Genomic DNA, 20,958 nt, shown 5'->3' with positions numbered 1-20,958 from the left:
ATAGAATTGAAACCATCGATTTTTAATCAACCGAATTGAATTACCCATTCTGTTTTTGATTTGCAGGTAGAGTGAGCAAAATTATTGAGAGATTAGGAACAGAGTCAACTGGCAAAAGGGAAGTAGTTGTGCGGTGGCTGACGAGAAGAGAGGGCATGGTGTGACAGAGAGATGGGAATTAAAGGAAGAAAGAACATGAAAGTCATTTTACAAGTTATGTTAAGAGTGGTGAACATTACAATAGTCAGGAACCACATGGTGGTTAGGTGCTGATAAGCAAGCAAATGTGAGGGGCAACCTGCACATGAGACCCAAATTGCATAGGTCAAACTGAATTATCCCCCAAAAATAGATTTGAGCATATTCAATGTGGTGAAAAAAATTCGAACTTTGACATATGGAATGGAGCAATGCTAGAAATCACTTTAACCACATATATACATACATACAAGATTAAAAGCATCAAAGGGGCTGCCACCTAATCCAATCACAAATGAATTGGGATATTCGGCATTCCTTTTGGTAACGCTTAAGCACATTCCTTCACGACAACCAACCACTGTTGAATTTGACAACATTTTCTGACTAACACACAAACAATAATTTTATATAGAAAAGAGATCTCATGTCATGTATTCCTGTTGAACTAACCACTGTTTCTTCCTCGAAAAATTACAGTAACAAACTTCACCTACCTTCTCCAATGACCTCTTCCACTTCATGAACTGAATTAATCGGTGAATGGCCTGGATCAGCCGCCGTGGTTGCACTTGATGAACTGAATTGGTTATATTCGTTTTCCACATTTGGAGTATCAATCGTCATAAAATTGCTCGTATCGTCGAATTTCCAATCGGTCAAATATCCAGGCCGAGTAGTGACAGCACTAACTTCAATGTCTCCTGAAAGCATTGCCATTGCACGTGACATGGATGGGCGTAGCTGTGGGGATGTCTGGGTGCACAAAAGAGCTACTCCTATCACTCGTTTTACTTCTTCCTCGTCAAATTCCAACAAAGTAGTGTCGACTAGCTCAACCTCGCGGTCATTTTCATGCAGACGCCAGGCCTAAAAGGAGGGAAGATTAAAATTTCATAAGAATCATATAATGGAGCAGGCTGGGTGTAAGGATGAGTGGATCAGATATTGATTGTGTTTAATGCACATTTTAAAAATACCAGAATTTGGTTTCAGAGAAATACAGAGATGACAAGTTTTTTCGTACTATTTGGACAAGGAATTTTGTTTTCAATGATGCTCAAATAAAACATCCTAAATTATTCAATATACAACGATCCTTCTTTCTTTTTAAAGAACAGCACGAAGATGCAGCTGAATCACTAGCCACGGTCATAAAGCATACCGTACCCGCAACTATATATGCAGCTCGTAGGAATTTTTCAAATAATCAACAATTATTGAGTGCTAAAAAGAAAGTCAATCATACCCATTCAAGAAGATATTTCTTTTCCTCTTCCAAGTTTGAGTCAGAATTTGGCCTTCCACTGACAATCTCTAAAGCTACAACACCAAAGCCAAATACATCGGCCTTTTCTGTAAGGTGCCCACGCATAGCATACTCAGGCGCCAGATACCCACTGCATCAGTAACCATTAAAAAGTCATAACATGTAAGTTAATTCTTCAGCTGCAGGCAATACCCAAATTTTATGTGATAACCAACAACAATACAAGAATATATGGAGATCGACTGCTGTGAATCATACATTGTCCCTGCAACACGGGTACTGATGTGGGTCTTTTTGTCATCATAAAGTTTGGCCAAACCAAAATCAGAGATTTTGGGGTTGAGTTCAGAGTTGAGAAGAATATTGCTGGCCTTAACATCCCTATGTACAATGCGAACCCGAGATTCCTCATGAAGATAAGCTAGACCCTTTGCTACTCCCAAGCATATATCAAAACGAATGGGCCAGTTAAGAAACAAACTTGTCTTCCCTGCTTCACAAAAGCCAAAAAGTTAAGCATGTCGTATTTTAGCCTCATTAAGAAATAATAGTGTACATAAACATTAAAGGTGCTGTCCTTGTACCAAACAATGCCTGATCAAGACTTTTGTTTTCAAGATACTCATACACAAGCAGTCGTTTATCCCCCTCAATGCAGCATCCATACAGTTTCACAAGATTCCGTTGTTGAACAGCAGATATCGTAGCGATCTCTGCAATAAATTGACTCTTTCCTTGGTGGGACGCCACAGACAGTTGTTTGACGGCAATAACCCTCCCATCATTTAGTGTTCCCTATAGAATATGAAATTTAAAATTTTGGTATGGACTAACAAATCACAGTTCTATTCAAAATATGTCCAACAGAAGGGTTTGTATTTTCCATTGTCTTATTTTCACAAAATTGCAGACGACTGCCTTTCTCCATTGCAAAAATTTGATGGTACAGGTGTACGACTGCCATTCATAATGAATTTATGAAGGAAAAAAAACGGGGGGGGGGGGGGGGGGGGGGGGGGGGGGTTGAAATGGCAGATTCATATTTAAGGGAGTCTGAAGAGAGGTGTCATTTCATAAAGCAATATGAAGATGATGTTCGCCAATGGCATTACTTTTTTTAGAAGGATGCTTACCTTAAAAACCGGTCCAAAGCCTCCCTCCCCAAGTTTGTTTGCAGGATTAAAATCTTCTGTTGCAGCCTTTAGCTCAGCATAACTGAACGTGTAGGGCCTAGCATCCATCCCTAGGAGCTCTGCAAGTTCAGTAAATCCTTGGTTGTGAATGTCCTAAGAAGTTAATACTCAACTATATTAAGCTTAAATGATGGTCATTATCATTCTGTGGCACATTGAAGTACACGAACATACTAATTTTGGATAGGACATTAAGGGGAGTGCCAAAAAGTGTTTCTTTGACAATGTGTTAACCTCTTTTCCATGATGATCCAGAGCATTTAATGTACTTACAGGTGGAAAAGAAAAGACAGGGGTGGGCTGTTTTGTCATGGGATTGCTGGTTGGCCAGAAAGTGGAGTGTTTAAGAGAACATTTACACATACCTCCATCATGTCTGAACACACTCTAAAAAAAGCATATAGCATGCCTGACACTACTAAGAACACGAATCTACAGCATCGGACCCATACATCTTAAAATGACATTTCCAATACAAAGTAGACAAACTCATGGAGGGCTAACAAAGTCCGCGTACTGTTTTTGTGAGTATTTTTTTTAGCTTCATCATCATCCCCTCCCGGCCTTTTTCTGCGTTGGGCAAAACAACATAGCGCAAGTACTGATAGAAAACTTACAATGCCAACAGGAACAACAATCCCCACAATCAAACCAGTTTCACTCTTTTTGCTAGTTGGAGAACCTGGAGGTTTGTTACTAACAGTGGGGATGAAATCTGCGCAAAATCATAGTCGTTAGAAAATTGGTACTAGCTTCAGTACACTTGCATATCAAATATTGAGGTAACCTATTACCTGGGACGGCACTGATTGCTGAAATAGAAGGTCCGTATGTTCCTTGAGCAGGTATACAGCAAGTCCCTTTACCAGCCCAAAATAGATGGATTTCTAGGTAGTTTTCTGATACCTGAGTCGTAAATGCCTTCTGAATAGCTTGGAAAGAGACACCACCAGCTTCTTTTTTTATGTCAAAATCTTCAAAAACCAGGTTCCCCTAGAATGAAGAGGTTGGAACTTAAGAACCAAAGGATTGGTATCAATGAAGCATAGATTTTCTCGACTTTCTTTTACACAAATGTACATGAAATGGAAATTATGTTACATAATAAAATTCTTAGAAAAATCGAGGTCACAGTTCTTTTATCCCATGTTCGGAAGAAGAATTCACGTAATATAGTATCTAGGGAATTCACTTAATAAGAAAGGGAACATATTAGGAAAATTCATTTCCACCAAAAAAAAGGTATTAGGAAAACAAGAGCTTGTGGCAACATTTTAGAGAAGTGCTAGGGAATTAATCTCTAACAGCTATTGGATGGCCGAACAGTGAAAATACGATCGCAAAGGGTAATAAGATACAAGCTGTCGAGGAAGTTAACATGGTTTAAGTCTAAAAGGATCACTTAGGTGCAAGGAGAAATGAGGTTAGGATTTCAATTTTCAACCCCTCAAGGTGCTAATTTAACTATTCTAAACATACAGAATTTCAAGCCAAAAAAACAAAAAACAAAATTAAGATATAGAACCCAGTCCACCATTCTAGCACTTTGGGTAAGGAGGTCAACAATAGGGGATTGCTATTGCATGTTTCACCCTGCTATTTATAAGTAACTCTTAAATTAATGAATAAAAAACTTTGAAGCTGTGAATACACATAATGAAGAGGAAATCAAGAGAAACTTGTCCAAACAAACAAACATATTTGCACTAATAGAGAAACAAAAAAGAAAAATCACATTTAAAATCCAATTTTGATAACTCAGCACAAACCTGGATGTATATATTAAAAACACGCCTTCCAAGACTTTGCCAAGTTGAGGGATTTGGGATTACTATCTCTGCAAACTGGAGAGTCACGGTGTAATTACCATTCTCAAGCCCCAGCCCATAATATCTTAGCGATCCTGGTGAGTTTCGTGCTGTCTGGAACAGCTCTGAGTCCAAAGTAGTTGTGAACTGATGCGAAGAGAAACTCAAATATTGAGGATCGTTGCTATTGATGAAGCGTCCAACATTACTTACTGCCCACCTATTTGTACTAGTCACATAATAAGTAGCTGGACTAAGAGTCTCATTATCCCACTCATATATAATCTGATTACTAGATGTAATCTGTGGACCACCGCACTTAATTGCAAAGTTGGAATCTGCAAGCCATCAGGGAAGAGGAATTCATCATATTGGAGTTCAAATAGGTAGTGCACTAGAAAAAACAAAATCAGTCAAATCTCGTTGATCATGTGATGCATCTTATCGGTTAATGCACATCTAAAAAGTGGAAATTTACACTTAACGAATACAAACTTGAGTCAATGCATTTCACGTGTGAGGTCTTGACATAATAAGGAAACGAATTTCCCACTTCATCTGACAAGTACAAAACTAGAACATTGAAAGAAGACAAAAGAAAGAAAAAAAAATGTTGATGGTTTCTTATGGCCTTTCATTGGCAAAGGGCATTGTGAGATTGGAACTCGAAAAATAGGCCATTGACTAGCAACAATGGTTGGTTGATATAAAGACAGAAAATATGGGGAAGGAGCATTATATAAATCTGTATAGGCTACAAATCTCAAAGTTAGTATGACAATTGAACTCAACGCAGTGGACTCCAAACAAATTAACCATAGGAAAGTATTTTGAATAACTACATTCATAACAGTAGACAGAAACCAAACTAACAAACCTATATCAAACTATGTAACACCCCTGCCATGTCCGGCCCAGTCTTAGATATCAAAAGGCAAACGAAACTACACCGAATAAGGTGCACCGATACACACACAGAGAGTGCATAATAACACATAACAAAGGAATGAAAAGAAGTTATGAGACTTGGATTGGAACTTAGGACTTCTAACACCATGAAATCACCAATTATTCCGAGAGCTAAACAATTAGGAAAAGCCAACAGTTACCAGTCTAAGTTTACCTATATTTAGAACAAGAAGGGTTCGATGGTTCAAAGGAACAGTAAACTCAAAAAGATTTTCTATCCAAGATCATTGTGTAGATGTGTCTGATCTCAAATTCGCAGGTAAGGAGAGGTTTTGAATTGCACTTACAAATAGGAGAATTGCGATAGCAGGGAAAGTTGCTTTGAAGACAGCTTAATCCTAAAGGCAGAACACTGTAAGCAGAAGAAGAATGGATATTGATTAGTGCAAGTTTAATTTTCCGGATAAGTAATGCAATTAGAGTAGAACGATTCATCAGATACTGTCGGTAAAATCTTATGGAAACAAAGAACAAGAGCATGGAGTGTATTAAACTATTATTGTCTAGCTAACTTTTTACAAAGGCCCCATTTGCTGCACCTTTGACAATAAGTTTGCACTAATCACATTGTAAGGATTTTCATCTATAGTTTAGAAAGTGCAAATCAGATGCCGGCAGCCAGCTAGTTTCATCTCGAGTCTAATACCATGACACAAGAGCGCTGAAGAAAAGTAACTAATACAAAAACTAAGCGCTAAATCTCATTCAACTATATACAGAAACTGAGGGTGGAAATAAACCCTAGAATGGAAGACGAAGATCGATGCAGTATGTCATATCTGCATACCTTGAATAATATCCCTATTCCATTTACATTAAGGATCATACATCCTCTAAAGCTAATAACTAGAGCATTCAACAGAAATACCATCGTGCTCTTTAACACTCCAATTGTATATAGAAAATTATACAACTTTCTTTTAGTGTCATTAACTGTTCAGACTTCAGAGGCCACATAATACCATTAAACACATACAGCACGGAGAGAATCACCTGTTGTTTTCACTTTCAATTGTGAAGCTATTGGCAACTAAGTTACTGCATATTACATCCAAAAAAACTCAGCATTAGTCTCGAGACTATAACAAAATCAACTGATACAAATTGGAACTTGTGGGAAAATATAACAAATCAGCTGGCAATACAACTATCTGGATGTCGGACAGTAAACCAAAAAATTGCAACGAAAACAGAGAAGAGAGACATAAAACTTCTACGTACAGTTGCAAGCCTTGTCCATTGATCCAAGAAGGAAAGCTCCCAGATAATTCATTGTATGACACATCTCTGCAAGCAAAGACATTATGGGGATGATTACTTGAGATATTCATTCTACTGAGAACCGACACATTGATTAATCTTAAATTTGAGCGTTGAAGTCTCAGGTTTAGACTGTTTAGTCAATAGCTCACATATCAGTACCAACCACTTTGTTATGATACAGGTTCTCATAATTGGTATCCATGTCTCCTCCCGGGCTAAAACATAGTAGCAAGATGCCCAGTAACAGGAAACTTTTCCCAAGTAATAAATGATTGTTTTCTTTTCTTCGCAATCCTACTTGTTTCCTTGTTATGTCAACAATCAATACAGACAATGCGACGGTGTAGTTGTAAACAACTTACTCCATAATGATTCGCCTAAACTAAACCAGCACATTTTATTGAGTAAAACAAATCATATGACCATAAAACAAAATAGTACCACTTGCATACACTAGCATTGAACTATTAATGGTTTCGTAAGATTTACTTACATATTCAGAAGAGGCATACTCGTTAGCGCGGGAAGCTTTCCGTTCAATTTATTATTCCCAAGAAATCTGAACATACACCAATTAGTTCAAGTCATTATGAATCATACTTTCTATAATTCTTCTAGGAAAAAAAAAACATTGCACAACATGTTTATCACATGTAGGTGAGAATGCTTATTACAAGTAAGAGAGAGAGCTCAAATTGAAGAGAGAATCTGGAATGGGTCCAGCTAAATTGTTAAAGCTTAAATCCCTGGAAAATTAGACAAAACCAATTGTTACATGTTAGTACTAAAATGTTAAAAACCAGATGTTTACTTCATAGAGGTGTTGGCTCCATTTTCATCAACCAGATTATCAACTGCAAAACTTACAGGTTGAAACATATGAAAGCCAAAGAACATTTAACAGCAATAACTTACAGCAGAGACAAACTCGGATAATCACCAATATTGGAGGGGATAGAACCAGAAATATTGTTATTCCTCAATATTCTGCCAGGCATGAAACCACTTTGTTAGATTAAGTTTGTGAAAAATAATGGATGATAATAGGGATACAAGTATTTCAAAATTGATTGTCAGCTGTAGCCGTATTGCCTTACAGGGTACTCAGAGACGTCATATCTTTCAGAAATTCCAGTGAAGTGCTTCCATTTGATAAATCACTTATCATCCTAAATCTCACGGTATGTTATAAAAGAAAAGAATATATCATCCCTATTTTAACACAAACAAAGCTATTGAAAGAGTTTAACACTCACAATGACGTCAACTTGGTCAACTTGGAGAATGATGGCGGTATTGGACCTTCAAAGGAGTTTCCTTGAAACCTCCTACAGATAAATTAAGTACAGTAAATTTACAGCTTGTAGATAGTACATACAATAGAGGTAACTCTATGGAGTATCAATTTATAGAATAAAACAAAAAAGCATCTCAATTACCAAACATTGATGTGTGGTTTAAAGTAAAGCTATGGTCTGAGTACGACTGCCAAAATAAAGAGGACACAGCAAACAAGATTGCTTACAGTTCGCTAAGTTGTGACCAGTTCCCTATGAATTCCGGTATGCTGCCTGTGAGTTCATTGTCCGAACCCCACCTGAAATCCTCAAAAAAATCCTTCTTGATCACATAAACAACTAATGGTTGGAAAACATGTCCAAGTTTACCAGAAAGGATAAGCCAGAAAGCTCTTACACAGTTTGCAGGTTTTGTAGAGCAGCATATGTAGGTGGTATAGGTCCACTGACTCCAGAACTATCAAAGTAGCTGTGAAGGTGGATAATTTTGTAAGTGTAATGCTCCTATTTGCAGCATGCAACACCAGCCTTATACAGGTTACACTGTACAGGCCTTGATGAAAAACTTTAAGATGTTTACGGGGTGAAACTTAAGACTATATCAGGGTTCCTCTATTGTCATATAGTTATGAGCAAAGAGAAAAATTAGAATATATGTGTAGAAACTTTATGTCCATCTCAAAACCAATTGGCAATGAGTGGAGAGGTCTCAAATGTTATTAAGTGATTACCCATTCCACTCCCAAGCAATGTGAGACTCTATTTCCTTAACATCCCCCCCCCCCCCCTCCCCCCCCACGTGCAGCCGCGTTTGAGGTCTGTCACGTGTGGCCACTTTTGAGTTCTATCATCGTGCAGCTTTTCTGCTGGTCTGTCATCGTGGGGAGTGGATTGTAAATTTTTAAAATGTGGGATGGAACGGGCCCCGCTCTGATACCATGTAGAAACTTTATGTCCATCTCAAAATCAATTGGCAATGAGTGGAAAGGTCTCAAATGTTATTAAGTGATCACTCATTCCACTCCCAAGCAATGTGGGACTCTATTTCTTTAACAATATGTGCCTGCTAATCCAAATAGAATTTATAGCAGCCATGATATTATTGTTATACATATCTTCAGTTCTATTAATTGTATTTTTTTTCCTTGTAAAGAAACTGAAATAATTGAAGTTTTGCTATCGAACTAGGTTTGGTTTAATTCCTATAGCTCTTTGATTGGATTTTCGTAACTGCTTATTTACAATATATACATGGTGATTATTTGGCCCACATAGTTATTAACTTCTCATTTTGTGATTGATCTCCTCTTTAGTTATTCACTTAGATGAAAGATAAAAGAGGAAAGAAGAGAACAAGGACAAGAAGAATTTTCCATCATCAATTCCGAAAGTTGAAGAGAAGCCGCAACTACCTTAATCATTGGTCTCGATTATTGTGACCTAAAAGAGATCATCTATGCCAAATATGCAATTCTCAATCATCTATTCTCCTTCACTAAAAGAAATAACTTGTGAGAGTCTTGACGCCGATGTTGTGTTCTAAACAGACTTTTGCAGTTAATGTTATAGAATGTGTACTTCATTCCTGGGATATCTCATAACAAGTGCACTGCACCGCACCGCGCTTCACTCCTGAGAGAATAAGCGCAGGGCAGCATCTCCAGGTATTAATTGTTGTTTCTTCCTACACCTGTTGTAATACTAATACCTTTCAGTATCCAAAACTAAGGTCAAGGCAGCTAGAAATATAACAACAATTTGCCAAATTACTGGACACAAAAGCAGAGACTGAAGAAGGTACAAGTTAAGCAAAGTAGGAAGAGGGAAGTGTGGAAGTATGTTGTGAGCTTCTAAAATCTAAGAAGTGTGCTCATAGGGACATCTTTCAGTTGTTAAGATAAGATGGTTGTGTTATGGCAATGGGCAATCTGCGGAACCATTTCTATAAAATGCTAGCATGTTGCCCCCAAAAAATAGCATATTCCGGATAATGAAACAAGAGTGCGGAATGTCTCAGCACTTACAGTTGCTGTAATTTTGTCAACTTCCCAAGTTCTGATGGCAGAGGGCCAGAGAAGTTATTTGAACTAAAGCTCCTGCAAAATTAGCAAGTTAACAACACTAGAATAGCACGAAGAAGTAACATGTGAATGCTATGTAGAAAACAGGATTGTACATTTCAGTTATGTGTACAAGTGTCGCAAATTTTCAATGGGACAAGGAACTGAATGCCACTGCAGCAAACAACTGCTTTCAATAAGAAAAAATCCACACTTACAAAATGGTATTTATATGGCACGGTTGTTTACACAAGATGATTATACTTGGGCAGACTATACTTGTTGGCCTCAGGTTGCATTGCAGTCAATATAAAGCTAAAATATGAAGTTTCCACTTAAAAACGTGAAAATTCAAGAATAACATACAATACTATCAGAGTCCTTAGATTTCCAAGTTCCTTTGGAACCTCCCCAGATAGTGAATTAATCCCTAGGCTCCTGACAACATTAAATGAGGTGTCAGAACATTAAAGGAGTCTAGCTACACATGGATAAAATGTTAATGACCAAATGTTAATAAAAAAATAAGGTGGCTTACATATACTGCATTTGAGTTAGATTGGCAATGGATGAAGAGAGGGGACCAGTCAGGTAATTTTGGGCCAAGTTCCTGGAAAAATATGAAAGAAACTTAGTAGAGCATTGTTTGATGAAGAGAGAATTTTGAATGACATAGCAAGTAAAACTTTATCCCATGATGCATTACACATGTAGATATATTGATAAGAGCTGGATCATAATTTTAAGGTTTCAGTTTGATAGTATGTCGCATAGTGTAGAAGGAAAACAAAACATTATTTGAACTAAACCGTTGTGGGGAAACATACAGATTGCTGAGGTTAGTCAAAGACCATAGCTCATCAGGGATTCCTCCAACAACATTTAGCGCATAGACTTTGCTGTTACAAAATGGTAAAGAAGGCAAGCATTAAGTGGAAGACTTCAAAAAAGGTACTAAAAGCTTGAGTTCATAAATCAAGGTCCTGACTTCAGCTGCATAGTAATTACTTACTAAATCATGGTAGCTTCACTACAAAATGAATTCCTACCACTAACAGTCAATAGAAAATGTACTTATGAGAACTACATTCAAACTCAACTCAACACGTATTTGTATTAGTTACTGAGTTTGGATAACCAATTCAATTTCCTGCACTTGGTTCTATGAAAAAAGATTAATACAGCAAGTTATTCCGTTACTGTAATAATACTTGTCACACATAGGGGGCCATCCATCATATTTTCTATATTGCCTCAACTCGTGCTCTCCTTGGCCTTGTTGTTTCTTAAATTTTTGGGCCTAAAGCGGCCGCATCTCGGGCTTTAACCCAGTGCCGACCCTGAATGCAAATAATCATCCCATCTCAAAAGGTTATCTACCCTCCAATCTTTATTGTTCTCACTTCTAGCTCATCCCTAACCCGTTCTCTTCTCATGCCTATGCCCTATCTTTCGCCTTGACGCTTTGTAGCATTACTGTAGGATCGTAGTTCCACTAGACAAAATTACATGTGTTGAGAATAGTAGTACAAATTAGACATTATAAGGAACATCTGGGGAGCGTGTACGGGAGAAAAGTCCTAGCAGTGATTAATTTAATTTCTACTAAGACTTACAGTGTGATGATGGTGCAAGTGGTACCATCGCATCGGCATTTGATACCGGGATTGTAATCTCCATTGGAGATCTCGTGGCTGGTCAAGTCGACGGCTCCTCCACTGCATGGTTCTCCACTTATGTTCCATTTTGTTACTGAGTCTGTTGCTGATATCCTCCATTGACTAAACACGGAGTTCAAAGCACTCACTGTCCCAAATTTCAAAAAGAAAGAAAAAGAAGGCAGGTTTTTGTTTAGCTAACATGGTAATCTTGTTTTTGAAAATCTTAGGCCCTATTTCTTTCCTAAACTAAATGAATTAAATGGACTAAAAGTCTAAAACTCTTGTTTACATAGATTTTAGACCAGTCATTCTTTTCATTTATAGTACCAAATAATTTGATATTTAAGGAAAACAACTTGACTATTGTCATCGGCATAAAGACAAAAATTTAATGAAAACGCAACCTAAACTAAAGAATGGAATATTACTATAAAAAAAAAACAATGAAAAAAATTTCGATTGCCAATACAATTCTACAGTTCCGAACTTTAGCTAACATGGTAATTTTGTTTATGAAATTCCTAGACGCCCGTTTTTCCTAAACTAAATGAATTAATGGACTAAAAATCATGTTTACATGGATTCTTAGACAAGTCATTTCTCTCATAGACGCCAAACATACACCAAAAGATTTGACATTTAACCAAAACAACTTCACTATTGTCATTGACTTGTAGAAAAAAAATTTAGGGACAACTCACCCCATTTCCAACAAAGGTAACAAAAACAAAAACAATATATTATTTTATTTTTATATTTATTTATATACACATATGTTTATTTTATACATATTAATCGTATATTATGCAATTTTGATACTCCACTTTTTGATAAGCAGTAGAAGCCTAAAAAGCTATTCCTATGAAGATTTTTTTTTTTTGACGGTTGCAGGTGTTCGGGTGAGTGTAATTTTGTTCACGCTCCTTAAAAGAGGACGAACGTTACCCTCCCTCTTATTGGTTGAAATAGTATAAGTCCCACTTTTGCAATATACTTTTAAGTATGGGCACAAATTCTTTAAAAAAACAATTAAGATTAAGCATGATTATGTGAAAATATAACTCAAAATCTATCAATGAGTTAAAAACAAGTAATTGAATGAAAGATTAAATTTTCCATACTATCAAAAGATACATCAATACCCTAAGCTATTACAAAAAATAATATTAAGTCCAATTTTTTGTTTAGTCACAATTCAACAATTAAGATACACAATTATTTTCGATATAGTTTATAAATTACTCCTTTTCAGGTAAGTTCTAATATACATTTGTTTGGATGGAAACTTGAAAAAAAAATTCAAACTAAAAAAATAGCCATTACTCATACTTTCAATAATTACTCTTATTTCTCTCTTAACTCTTCAATTATTATTCTTATTTTTCTCTCTATTTCTCTACACTCAATACCTTTATCTCCAATTATTACCTTATTTCTCTATCCACTCATTACCCAAAGACCAAATTCAAAACTTTTCAAAAATCCATCCAAACACAAACCTTTTCAGATTTTAAAAAAGTTACTACAATTTTCAATCTAAAGTTCAATCAAAGGCCCGGTGCCCGGTGGTGATGTGTGTCAGTGAGAGTCAACGTCAAGTCCAATCAAAACTCTTACGCATGTGTGTGGAGAGAGGGGAAAAGAAATACTGTAATACTACTCCAAAAAGTGGAGTCTGGTGTATCTAAAGGATAGCAGCAGAGGAACGAAACCATAACAATTGTTTACATCAAATGAGCAAGCACACTAGACGAGTAAAAATATATTTTTTATTATTTTATTTAAGAGAAACATAAAAAATAATTTATATCAAATGAGTTAAAAAAAAAGCTAAAATGCATTTGTGAATAGTTGTTCGTTTTTTTTTTTCTATGCACTATTCATACTCCTTTCTTTTTTTATTATTTCTTTCTCTCTTTCCTCCCTCCTTTCTCCTCTCTTTAAACAATAAAGATAATAGCGGATCAAAAAAAAAAACAATAAAGATAATAAAAAAATGAGTGAAAAATATATTTTTTAATTGTAGTTAGGTAAAATAGATAATATTAGTGTAGTGTTGAGAGAGATATGAGTAGGTAAAATGAAAAAAATGTACTGTTTATCAGCATTTTTACATTTTCATTGGTGTACATACTCTTAGTGCTCATACAAGAGCAACAGAAGGAAAAAACCTCTGGGTGAGTGGAGGCACATGACCCATGTGTCCTCACTTGAGTTTAGTGATGGACCCAAGAATCTGACATGGTGGGGACACCAATTTTCTTTGTAACCATAATATATGAGTTACCATTAAGTACATTCACACCAAAATAATTTTAGTATTTATGATAAAGTAACAATTTTAAAGTATAGACTATATGTGTTAAAGAAAAATTAACACAGGTTCATCATCTATTTTCCTATTATTAACTCTACAAGTACAAATTTCAGAGACTAAAAGTGTACAAATGTAATGTGCGGGTTCATATTGAGTACTACACAAATGATCAGAGACATTGGAAGAGTAAGGGAAAACCTTGATTTTGGCTATGGGAGGATAGATTTCTATTTTTTTTGTTTTCCTCCAAAGTGTGCACTATTTTCTAATGCCGGGATTTTGAAAGAAAAAAAAAAAAAGCTTAGGAGAATGGAAGGATTCGAACACGCACACTTATTCACAAAACCAGCACTTAACCACTACACTAAATTTTGCTTACTTGAACATTTTCAACATATATAATATATATACATAATCGAAATGAAAAATTTAAAAGAGCATGGAGGCACGTGACCCCATGTATCCCAAGGTGAGTCTGCCCCTGGTACTACTAAATTAGGTTTTGTTATTACGGTCCAGTTCTGTTAAGAAAAATAAGTATTTATTTTTTAAATAAGGATAAATACTTATTTTTAAAATTAAAGATGATGTATTGTGAGAGAATGACCTGATTTGTAAAGCGAAAAATAAGTATTTAAAAAATAAGAACCTTTAGCGAAACGGTCTAATTGTTTTCATTTATTACAAAATTCCTATCAGTAACAAATCTTCTTTGATGGTAATTGAGAAGTGCAGATTATTGAATGGCATCACAAATCAAAATTTTCATTATTAATGATAAATTAGATTTTATTAGTGATTGAGAAGTGCAAATTCATTTGTGTATGCGGCATATGTTATGACTTTAGGAATTGATATTCACATACCTTTTTTTTGTTATTCATGTTTTTTTTTGTTTTTTTATTTTTAAGGGGTGAAGAACTGTATGTATTTATTTGCTAAAAGACAAAAGAGAGAGTGTAAATAAGGGAGTGTGAATATCAATTCTCTATAACTTTACAACAAAATTATATCAAAATTTTTGAAGTCGCACTGCCCACTACCTAAATAATGTTACTACAAAACACAATGGAAACAAGTCAATTGTCAACCCCAAGGGATTTTGGTCACGTAGTTGTGATAAAACAACAAATGCTCCTTCATGAGTTCACAGGTTTCATACTCATAGAGGTCAAACATTTCAAACATTTGAGCCACTGCAGATTATGCCATGTCGTATAAACTGGCCCGACATCCGGTTATCAACCAAAAAAAACAAGTCAATCGCCAATACGTACAATTCTTCGGTTCCCAACTTTGTCCAAATTACTTAGACAAGGTCAAAGGAGTTAAAGTTTGGAGGGCGACCCAATTCATTGAAGATAAAAAGAAAAGAGGAAAATTTGAGAGGATGGAAACAAGTAATTTTGAGGGGCAGATCCCGTCAAGTTTCCCCCTACCAGTTTCGTCTATTTTTTTCATCGGGGCCATTCAAAAGTGTTTTAAATGATCCAGATTTGCTCGGGATATTTTGGATATTTAAAAAAAAATTATTTGAACAAATCTAGACCGTTCAAAACACTTTTGAATGGCCATTATTCACAAAATGAACGAAATTGGTCAGGGGAAACTTGACCAGATCCGATCCCACAATTTTGAAGGGTGGGTCTGGAGTTGACCAATGATCATCCAAAGTAAAGATAGAAAAATAATGACCAAACCCTGGCCCAAATTTAAGGGAAGTACTCTACCCACACCCCCATTTTTATAACTAAACTTGGAATCGATTTGCCTAATTAGCATATAGACTTCATCATTTTGATGATGAGAAATGTTTACCTTATAAAGCACATCGAAAATAGCAAGAGTTCAAAAATTGATGTTTACAGAATGTCGATAAATACATGATCAGAACAGAAAAAAAAAAATTAGCTCACACAGAAGATAAATGTGTTCTAATCATACATTATCAAATTGAGATAAAAATGAACTTTGGGGTGACTAATATTTATGAACGTTTCAGATTAACAAAATGATGAAGCCTATATGCTAAGGTATAAATCGTTTGTGGGTCTAGTTGTAAAATTGGGGTGTGAGTTGACTTTTCCAAAACTCTAAGGGTGCGTTTGGTTGGATGAAATAGAATGTAAATAGGAATGGAATTAAGAATGGAATAGAATTGGAGGAATTGAGAATGGAATAATCATTCCCATTCTCATGTTTGGTTGTGCTTAGAAATAGTCATTCTCATCTCCAATGAAATAGTATGGCAATAGTAATTTTTGGAATGGTAATAGTAATTTTTAGAGTGGCAATAGCAATTTTTGGAGTGGCAATAGCATTTTTGGAGTGACAATAGTAATTTTTGGTGTGGCAATAGTGAATGTTGGAGTGACACTAGTAATTTTGGTGTGACAAAGAAATGGAATAACAATTCTTTAGTTTTTTTGGATGGAATGACAATTCATTTACTAAGGTGAATAGTGATCCTATTTGGAATCATCATTCCATTATTCAATGGTGAACCAAACATTAGGATGAGTAAGTCATTGGAATAACTATTTCATTCCAACCAAACATACCCTAAATAACGAGAAAAAATGACATCCAACCTTCCTCCCTCTCTCCCAAAAACCGCCCATGCATTCACACCATTGCGACCAAAATAAGAACACACATCCATAGTCCACAGATAACAGAAGACACGATAATATCCTCTACGAGTATGTCTTTATATGAACAGGGTTTTTTTTTTTTGGTAAAAAAATATATCCTCTACGAGCCTTAGACCACGGCTATATGAACCAAGTTCGAATCAATTTATGCGCACTTCATTTAATTCTAAGAACAAATATCCCGTCCACTGATACTGTTTTTTATTTCTCCTGCCAAAACTCTCTTTAGGCAAAAGAGCTCTTAGAAGAACGTTCAACTACTCCTAATTGTCCGGCAAATTCTAGCCAGAAAATAAATTGTCAGTTGTTGAACTGAAAATGGTTTAAGAAATGCCAAACCACATCAGTATCTAGTGTATAAAATTATAGTTCAACTCTTAAAGAAATGATCAAAGTCCTACAGTTGATAAGCCAAGAAACAATTTGATACCACTTGTAATACAATCTTGCCAAATTTGTAAAACATAGAACCACGGTCTAAGGCTCTGTTTGGAAAAAATTTTATTTTCAATTTTTTGTTTTTGTTTTCAATATTTTTTGAAATAGGCACCATAAACATGTAGTATGTGTTATTGTTCTTGTTTAAAAAATACATAATCAATTCCACTAGTTTACAGAAATTCTAGAAATACAGAAATTACATTTTCATTTGTTTTGAAAATATTTTCGACAGCCCAAAAAATAAATAAACAAAAACTATTATGGTCAGCAAACATGTTTTTTGTTTTTATTTTTAATAAATAAACAAAGACACATTTCTTGTTTTGCATAAACGAAAAATAAAAAAACTAACAACTTTACCAAATAGAATCTAAAAAATTGACTAATACCATATTGGTGGAAATACACACAATCATTAATAAGCTTGAAAAATCACAATTACATCTTGGACAAGAAGGTAGAATGGTGGGATCTGGGGGTGCTGTAGTGCACGTGTAGGGCGGCACACAGTCGTCGATCTCATCAATCAACAGTCCACATTAAAAAAAATATGACTGGTAATAAATGATTCTTATCAGTCATAATTAAAAATCATATCTCAACCATTCATTGTCAAGATCGATGGTCCCAATCCAAAATGGTGAGTCTCAGATCCCATCCCATTAACATTTTTTTCACTTTTTCTACTTTTTTTTAAATTTTGTCCTTATTCAATTTTTTTTGCGCGTTTGTTAGTTTTACGCCTCACTCTTTACTTTTTCGAGACGAATCGAAAAAATAAAAAAGTAAGGTATAAAATTAACAAACGTGAAAAAAATTCAAATAAGGACAAAACCCCCGAAAACCTTAAAAGTCCTAAAAGTTTCTATTAGAAAAAGTTTCTATCGGAACAAGTTCTCAAATACTCCCTCCCAAAAATGATGACAATTTTTGAAATTTGTGTCATTTTTCATCGCTTATATATTTCAATCTATAATGTTTTTCATGAGTTTGAAAACTTTGTTTAATAGAATTTCAAGAACTATCAAACAAGATCTATATTAGATATTTTTTGAGATTCATTTTGAAAGATATAAGGAATTGAAATTGACACAGATATAAAAAATTAACATCTAATTTGAGACGAATGAAGTGAAACTTTTGGATGCCATCCAAAAGTGTTGCAAATGAGGAATCAGTTGAGTTGAAACGAACAGAGGGTACAAGTACAACCGTTCGGAGCCGGGGAGCCGCCGGCTCCTGGTCCTGTTTGCGAAAAAACTAGAAAATGATGTGAGCGAAACCTCGTCGTCTCTGTAGAGAACAAAAGTGGGCCGGAAAAGTTCTGGTTACGGTTCTGGACCCATATGAAAAGCCATGATAAGAGGCAGAGGGACGCCACTCTTCCATTCAGTCGAATTAAAATCAAAAGACATGCAACTACCCCACCCAGGGATCTCCCAAGCTTGGAAACAGAGAGAGAGAGAGAGAGAGAGAGAGAGAGAGAGAGAGAGAGAGAGAGAGAGAGAGAGAGAGAGAGAGAGAGAGAGAGAGCTTGTTAATTACCTTCGGAAGCAGTGGTAGTACCATTTTGAGCTCGAACAATCTCAACCAAGCCCAGGAGGGAAACATAGTAGTAAAAGGCCAAGCTGGCACAAAGAACTAATGTTGCTGATCCACCCATTACACTCCTCTTTCCTGTGTTAATGGATTGGTAATCAATTAATGGAGATTCTCTCAAGCGTAGCCTATGAGTATATATACGAGAGAGAGCGAGAGAGATGGGTAGTTAATTATATATACAGACCTGAGGGTAGTTAATTAGATTAGTCTAACAAATCCAACTCAAAGAAAGCATATATATATGGGTATGGTTATGGTTATAAAGACAATAATCAACACAATATAAGTATAAAATTAATTCTTCAAAACTATTATGAGGATCGAACTTTCATACTCGATCATATTCTCATTACCTTATTTATGTATTTCTCTCTGTTTTTCTCCGTTTTACAAAGTCCATCAACTGGTGAGAATTTATAGGCCATCAATACAAGCAGGACATAAATGAACAGGGTGGTGCTAATGCTACGAATGTTTTTTATTGTGCCATGACAATTTTGGGTTTTTGACAATAATAACCTTAAGTTTTGTCATTTCTCTCTCATTTAATTCCAGTCTCTCACTCCACTTTCAGCTCCATCGAGAAATCATCCCCTCGCGGAATTGAATACTTTTTTTCTCGGCTCATCTCCTTGTCTAAATCGGTGCAAATTTCTTCAATATAGTAGATTGCAGGAACAAGCTTTTGTTTATACAGCATTTTTAAGAAATGAGATAAAGCATCTCCATGTGTTTACACCCGTTTTTGGCACCCAGTCCTGAGCAAGCGTTAGAATGCCATTTAATTATCTTTTAATTAAATTGGACCAAAAAATAGAGATGAATTGGGTTTAAATTAATGGGCCAAGACAAGGGTGATTGGGCCCAATTAATTTTAGTTTGGTTCGGGCTCGAGTTTGGAGGTTTTGGGCCTATTTGTAAAAGAATTCAGCTAGCCAAAATGTTGATATGGGCTAAATATGTTAGTAGGCCATTTAAATTAAATGGCCCGTTACTCAAATGGCCCATGAAAAGTGGAGTAAGGAGAAATGTTGTTGCTTGATAAAGAAGCCATTTGACTGAGTCAAATGGCCTGTGATTTTTGCAAACCCACGAAAAAAAGGATGACATGGCCCATTATTTGTCAACTGCCCATGGAAATAGGAAGTGGAGGAGAAATACATGGCCCATTATTCTCCTAACCGCTCATGATCAAGAATTTACACATGGGCAAATTGATATTCACTTCTATTAACTCCTCTCAACCGCCCATGATCCCATGATCGGAAGATACATGGGACATTTGTCATTGCGAGGAGAAAGGGCGGGAAATCCATTTCCATGCAAACTCACAAGAAGCCATGGCCTATAAATACTAGAAGTCAAGAGGAAAAAAGGGTCCACACATCAATCAAGCTCAACGCTTAAAAAACCAAAACCTTCCCAGCAAAGCAATTATCTCACTTTTCTCATCATCACTCAATTACTTCTCCAAGTAATTCGAGTTTTCTATCTCTCTTGTACCCCAACTTTATTATTACGACATAATAAAGTTATTCATATCTCTCTTGCATCCCTGACCTTATTATTACGATATAATAAAGTCATTCTACGTTGCTACTTCTTTTCCTACACGGTTAGGAAATTATTAAGTCCTCGCTCGTAGAGGCAAAACCACGAACCAACACTGCAATCCAGCCCTTAGGTTTGTAGCACTATCGCCCTCACGGTTAAGAAGTCAGAAAAGGGACGCTTAGCCCTTTACGTTAGACGCGACAAGTCTTGGCACGCCCACTCAGTCCTTGAGCCATTTCGGAGCCGAACACCATGCCAACAGGAAGTAGAACCAACATCAACTAAACCCATTTGACCAATTTTACATCTCTCTCTCTCTCTCTCTCTGATATATATATATATATATATATATATATCAGACAGAGAGAGAGAGAGAGAGAGAGAGAGAGAGAGAGAGAGATCGGTGATGAAAATAGAAATTTCAATAGAGGAGTTTGAGTGATCGGTGATGGGTTCGAGCAACGGCATTGTGCTTAATTCAAGATCACCAACGCGATGACAAGAAGGGCAATAAGAATTTGTTATTTTTGCAGAGAGGTGTGGTCTAGATATGAGAAGTAATGACTGTGAATCAAGCAGAAGAAAGAGATAGCATGGTTTGGATTCTCCTTTCCAATCGGCAAACGGTTCAGGGAGAGAGAGAGAAGATGGGGCGGTGGCCCGGTAGCTG

General features: G+C 36.0%; 1 protein-coding gene across 4 annotated transcripts in view; it reads right to left on the bottom strand.

Annotated features, from left to right (window-relative positions):
- Nucleotides 1–403: 403 nt before the first annotated feature.
- Nucleotides 404–20,958, bottom strand: part of LOC131329671 (probable LRR receptor-like serine/threonine-protein kinase At1g56140) — a 33,660-nt gene continuing 13,105 nt past the window's right edge. Inside the window, exons 1-24 of one of the 4 annotated variants that reach the window (XM_058362960.1) lie at nucleotides 18,678–18,865; nucleotides 11,676–11,865; nucleotides 10,887–10,958; nucleotides 10,598–10,669; nucleotides 10,426–10,497; nucleotides 10,024–10,095; nucleotides 8,397–8,468; nucleotides 8,227–8,298; nucleotides 7,958–8,029; nucleotides 7,799–7,870; nucleotides 7,617–7,688; nucleotides 7,376–7,447; nucleotides 7,195–7,260; nucleotides 6,660–6,725; nucleotides 6,432–6,476; nucleotides 5,726–5,790; nucleotides 4,431–4,807; nucleotides 3,456–3,654; nucleotides 3,205–3,376; nucleotides 2,602–2,722; nucleotides 2,053–2,263; nucleotides 1,727–1,961; nucleotides 1,448–1,598; nucleotides 404–1,068 (exon numbers count right to left, since the gene is read on the bottom strand). In XM_058362960.1, the coding sequence (XP_058218943.1) occupies nucleotides 688–1,068; nucleotides 1,448–1,598; nucleotides 1,727–1,961; nucleotides 2,053–2,263; nucleotides 2,602–2,722; nucleotides 3,205–3,376; nucleotides 3,456–3,654; nucleotides 4,431–4,807; nucleotides 5,726–5,790; nucleotides 6,432–6,476; nucleotides 6,660–6,725; nucleotides 7,195–7,260; nucleotides 7,376–7,447; nucleotides 7,617–7,688; nucleotides 7,799–7,870; nucleotides 7,958–8,029; nucleotides 8,227–8,298; nucleotides 8,397–8,468; nucleotides 10,024–10,095; nucleotides 10,426–10,497; nucleotides 10,598–10,669; nucleotides 10,887–10,958; nucleotides 11,676–11,865; nucleotides 18,678–18,795 (3,117 nt within the window). In that variant the 5' untranslated portion in view covers nucleotides 18,796–18,865 and the 3' untranslated portion in view covers nucleotides 404–687. Of the gene's footprint in view, nucleotides 1,069–1,447; nucleotides 1,599–1,726; nucleotides 1,962–2,052; nucleotides 2,264–2,601; nucleotides 2,723–3,204; nucleotides 3,377–3,455; nucleotides 3,655–4,430; nucleotides 4,808–5,725; nucleotides 5,791–6,431; nucleotides 6,477–6,659; nucleotides 6,726–7,194; nucleotides 7,261–7,375; nucleotides 7,448–7,616; nucleotides 7,689–7,798; nucleotides 7,871–7,957; nucleotides 8,030–8,226; nucleotides 8,299–8,396; nucleotides 8,469–10,023; nucleotides 10,096–10,175; nucleotides 10,390–10,425; nucleotides 10,498–10,597; nucleotides 10,670–10,886; nucleotides 10,959–11,675; nucleotides 11,866–18,677; nucleotides 18,866–20,958 lie in introns of those variants that run through there. The other 3 variants (XM_058362961.1, XM_058362962.1, XM_058362963.1) reach the window with 3 other exon arrangements.

The sequence above is a fragment of the Rhododendron vialii genome, chromosome 6a (genome assembly GCF_030253575.1).
Source record: "Rhododendron vialii isolate Sample 1 chromosome 6a, ASM3025357v1".
Taxonomy (NCBI): Eukaryota; Viridiplantae; Streptophyta; class Magnoliopsida; order Ericales; family Ericaceae; genus Rhododendron; species Rhododendron vialii.
The sequence above is the reverse complement of the archived record's forward strand: the minus strand, read 5'-3'. Positions and strand labels throughout refer to the sequence as shown.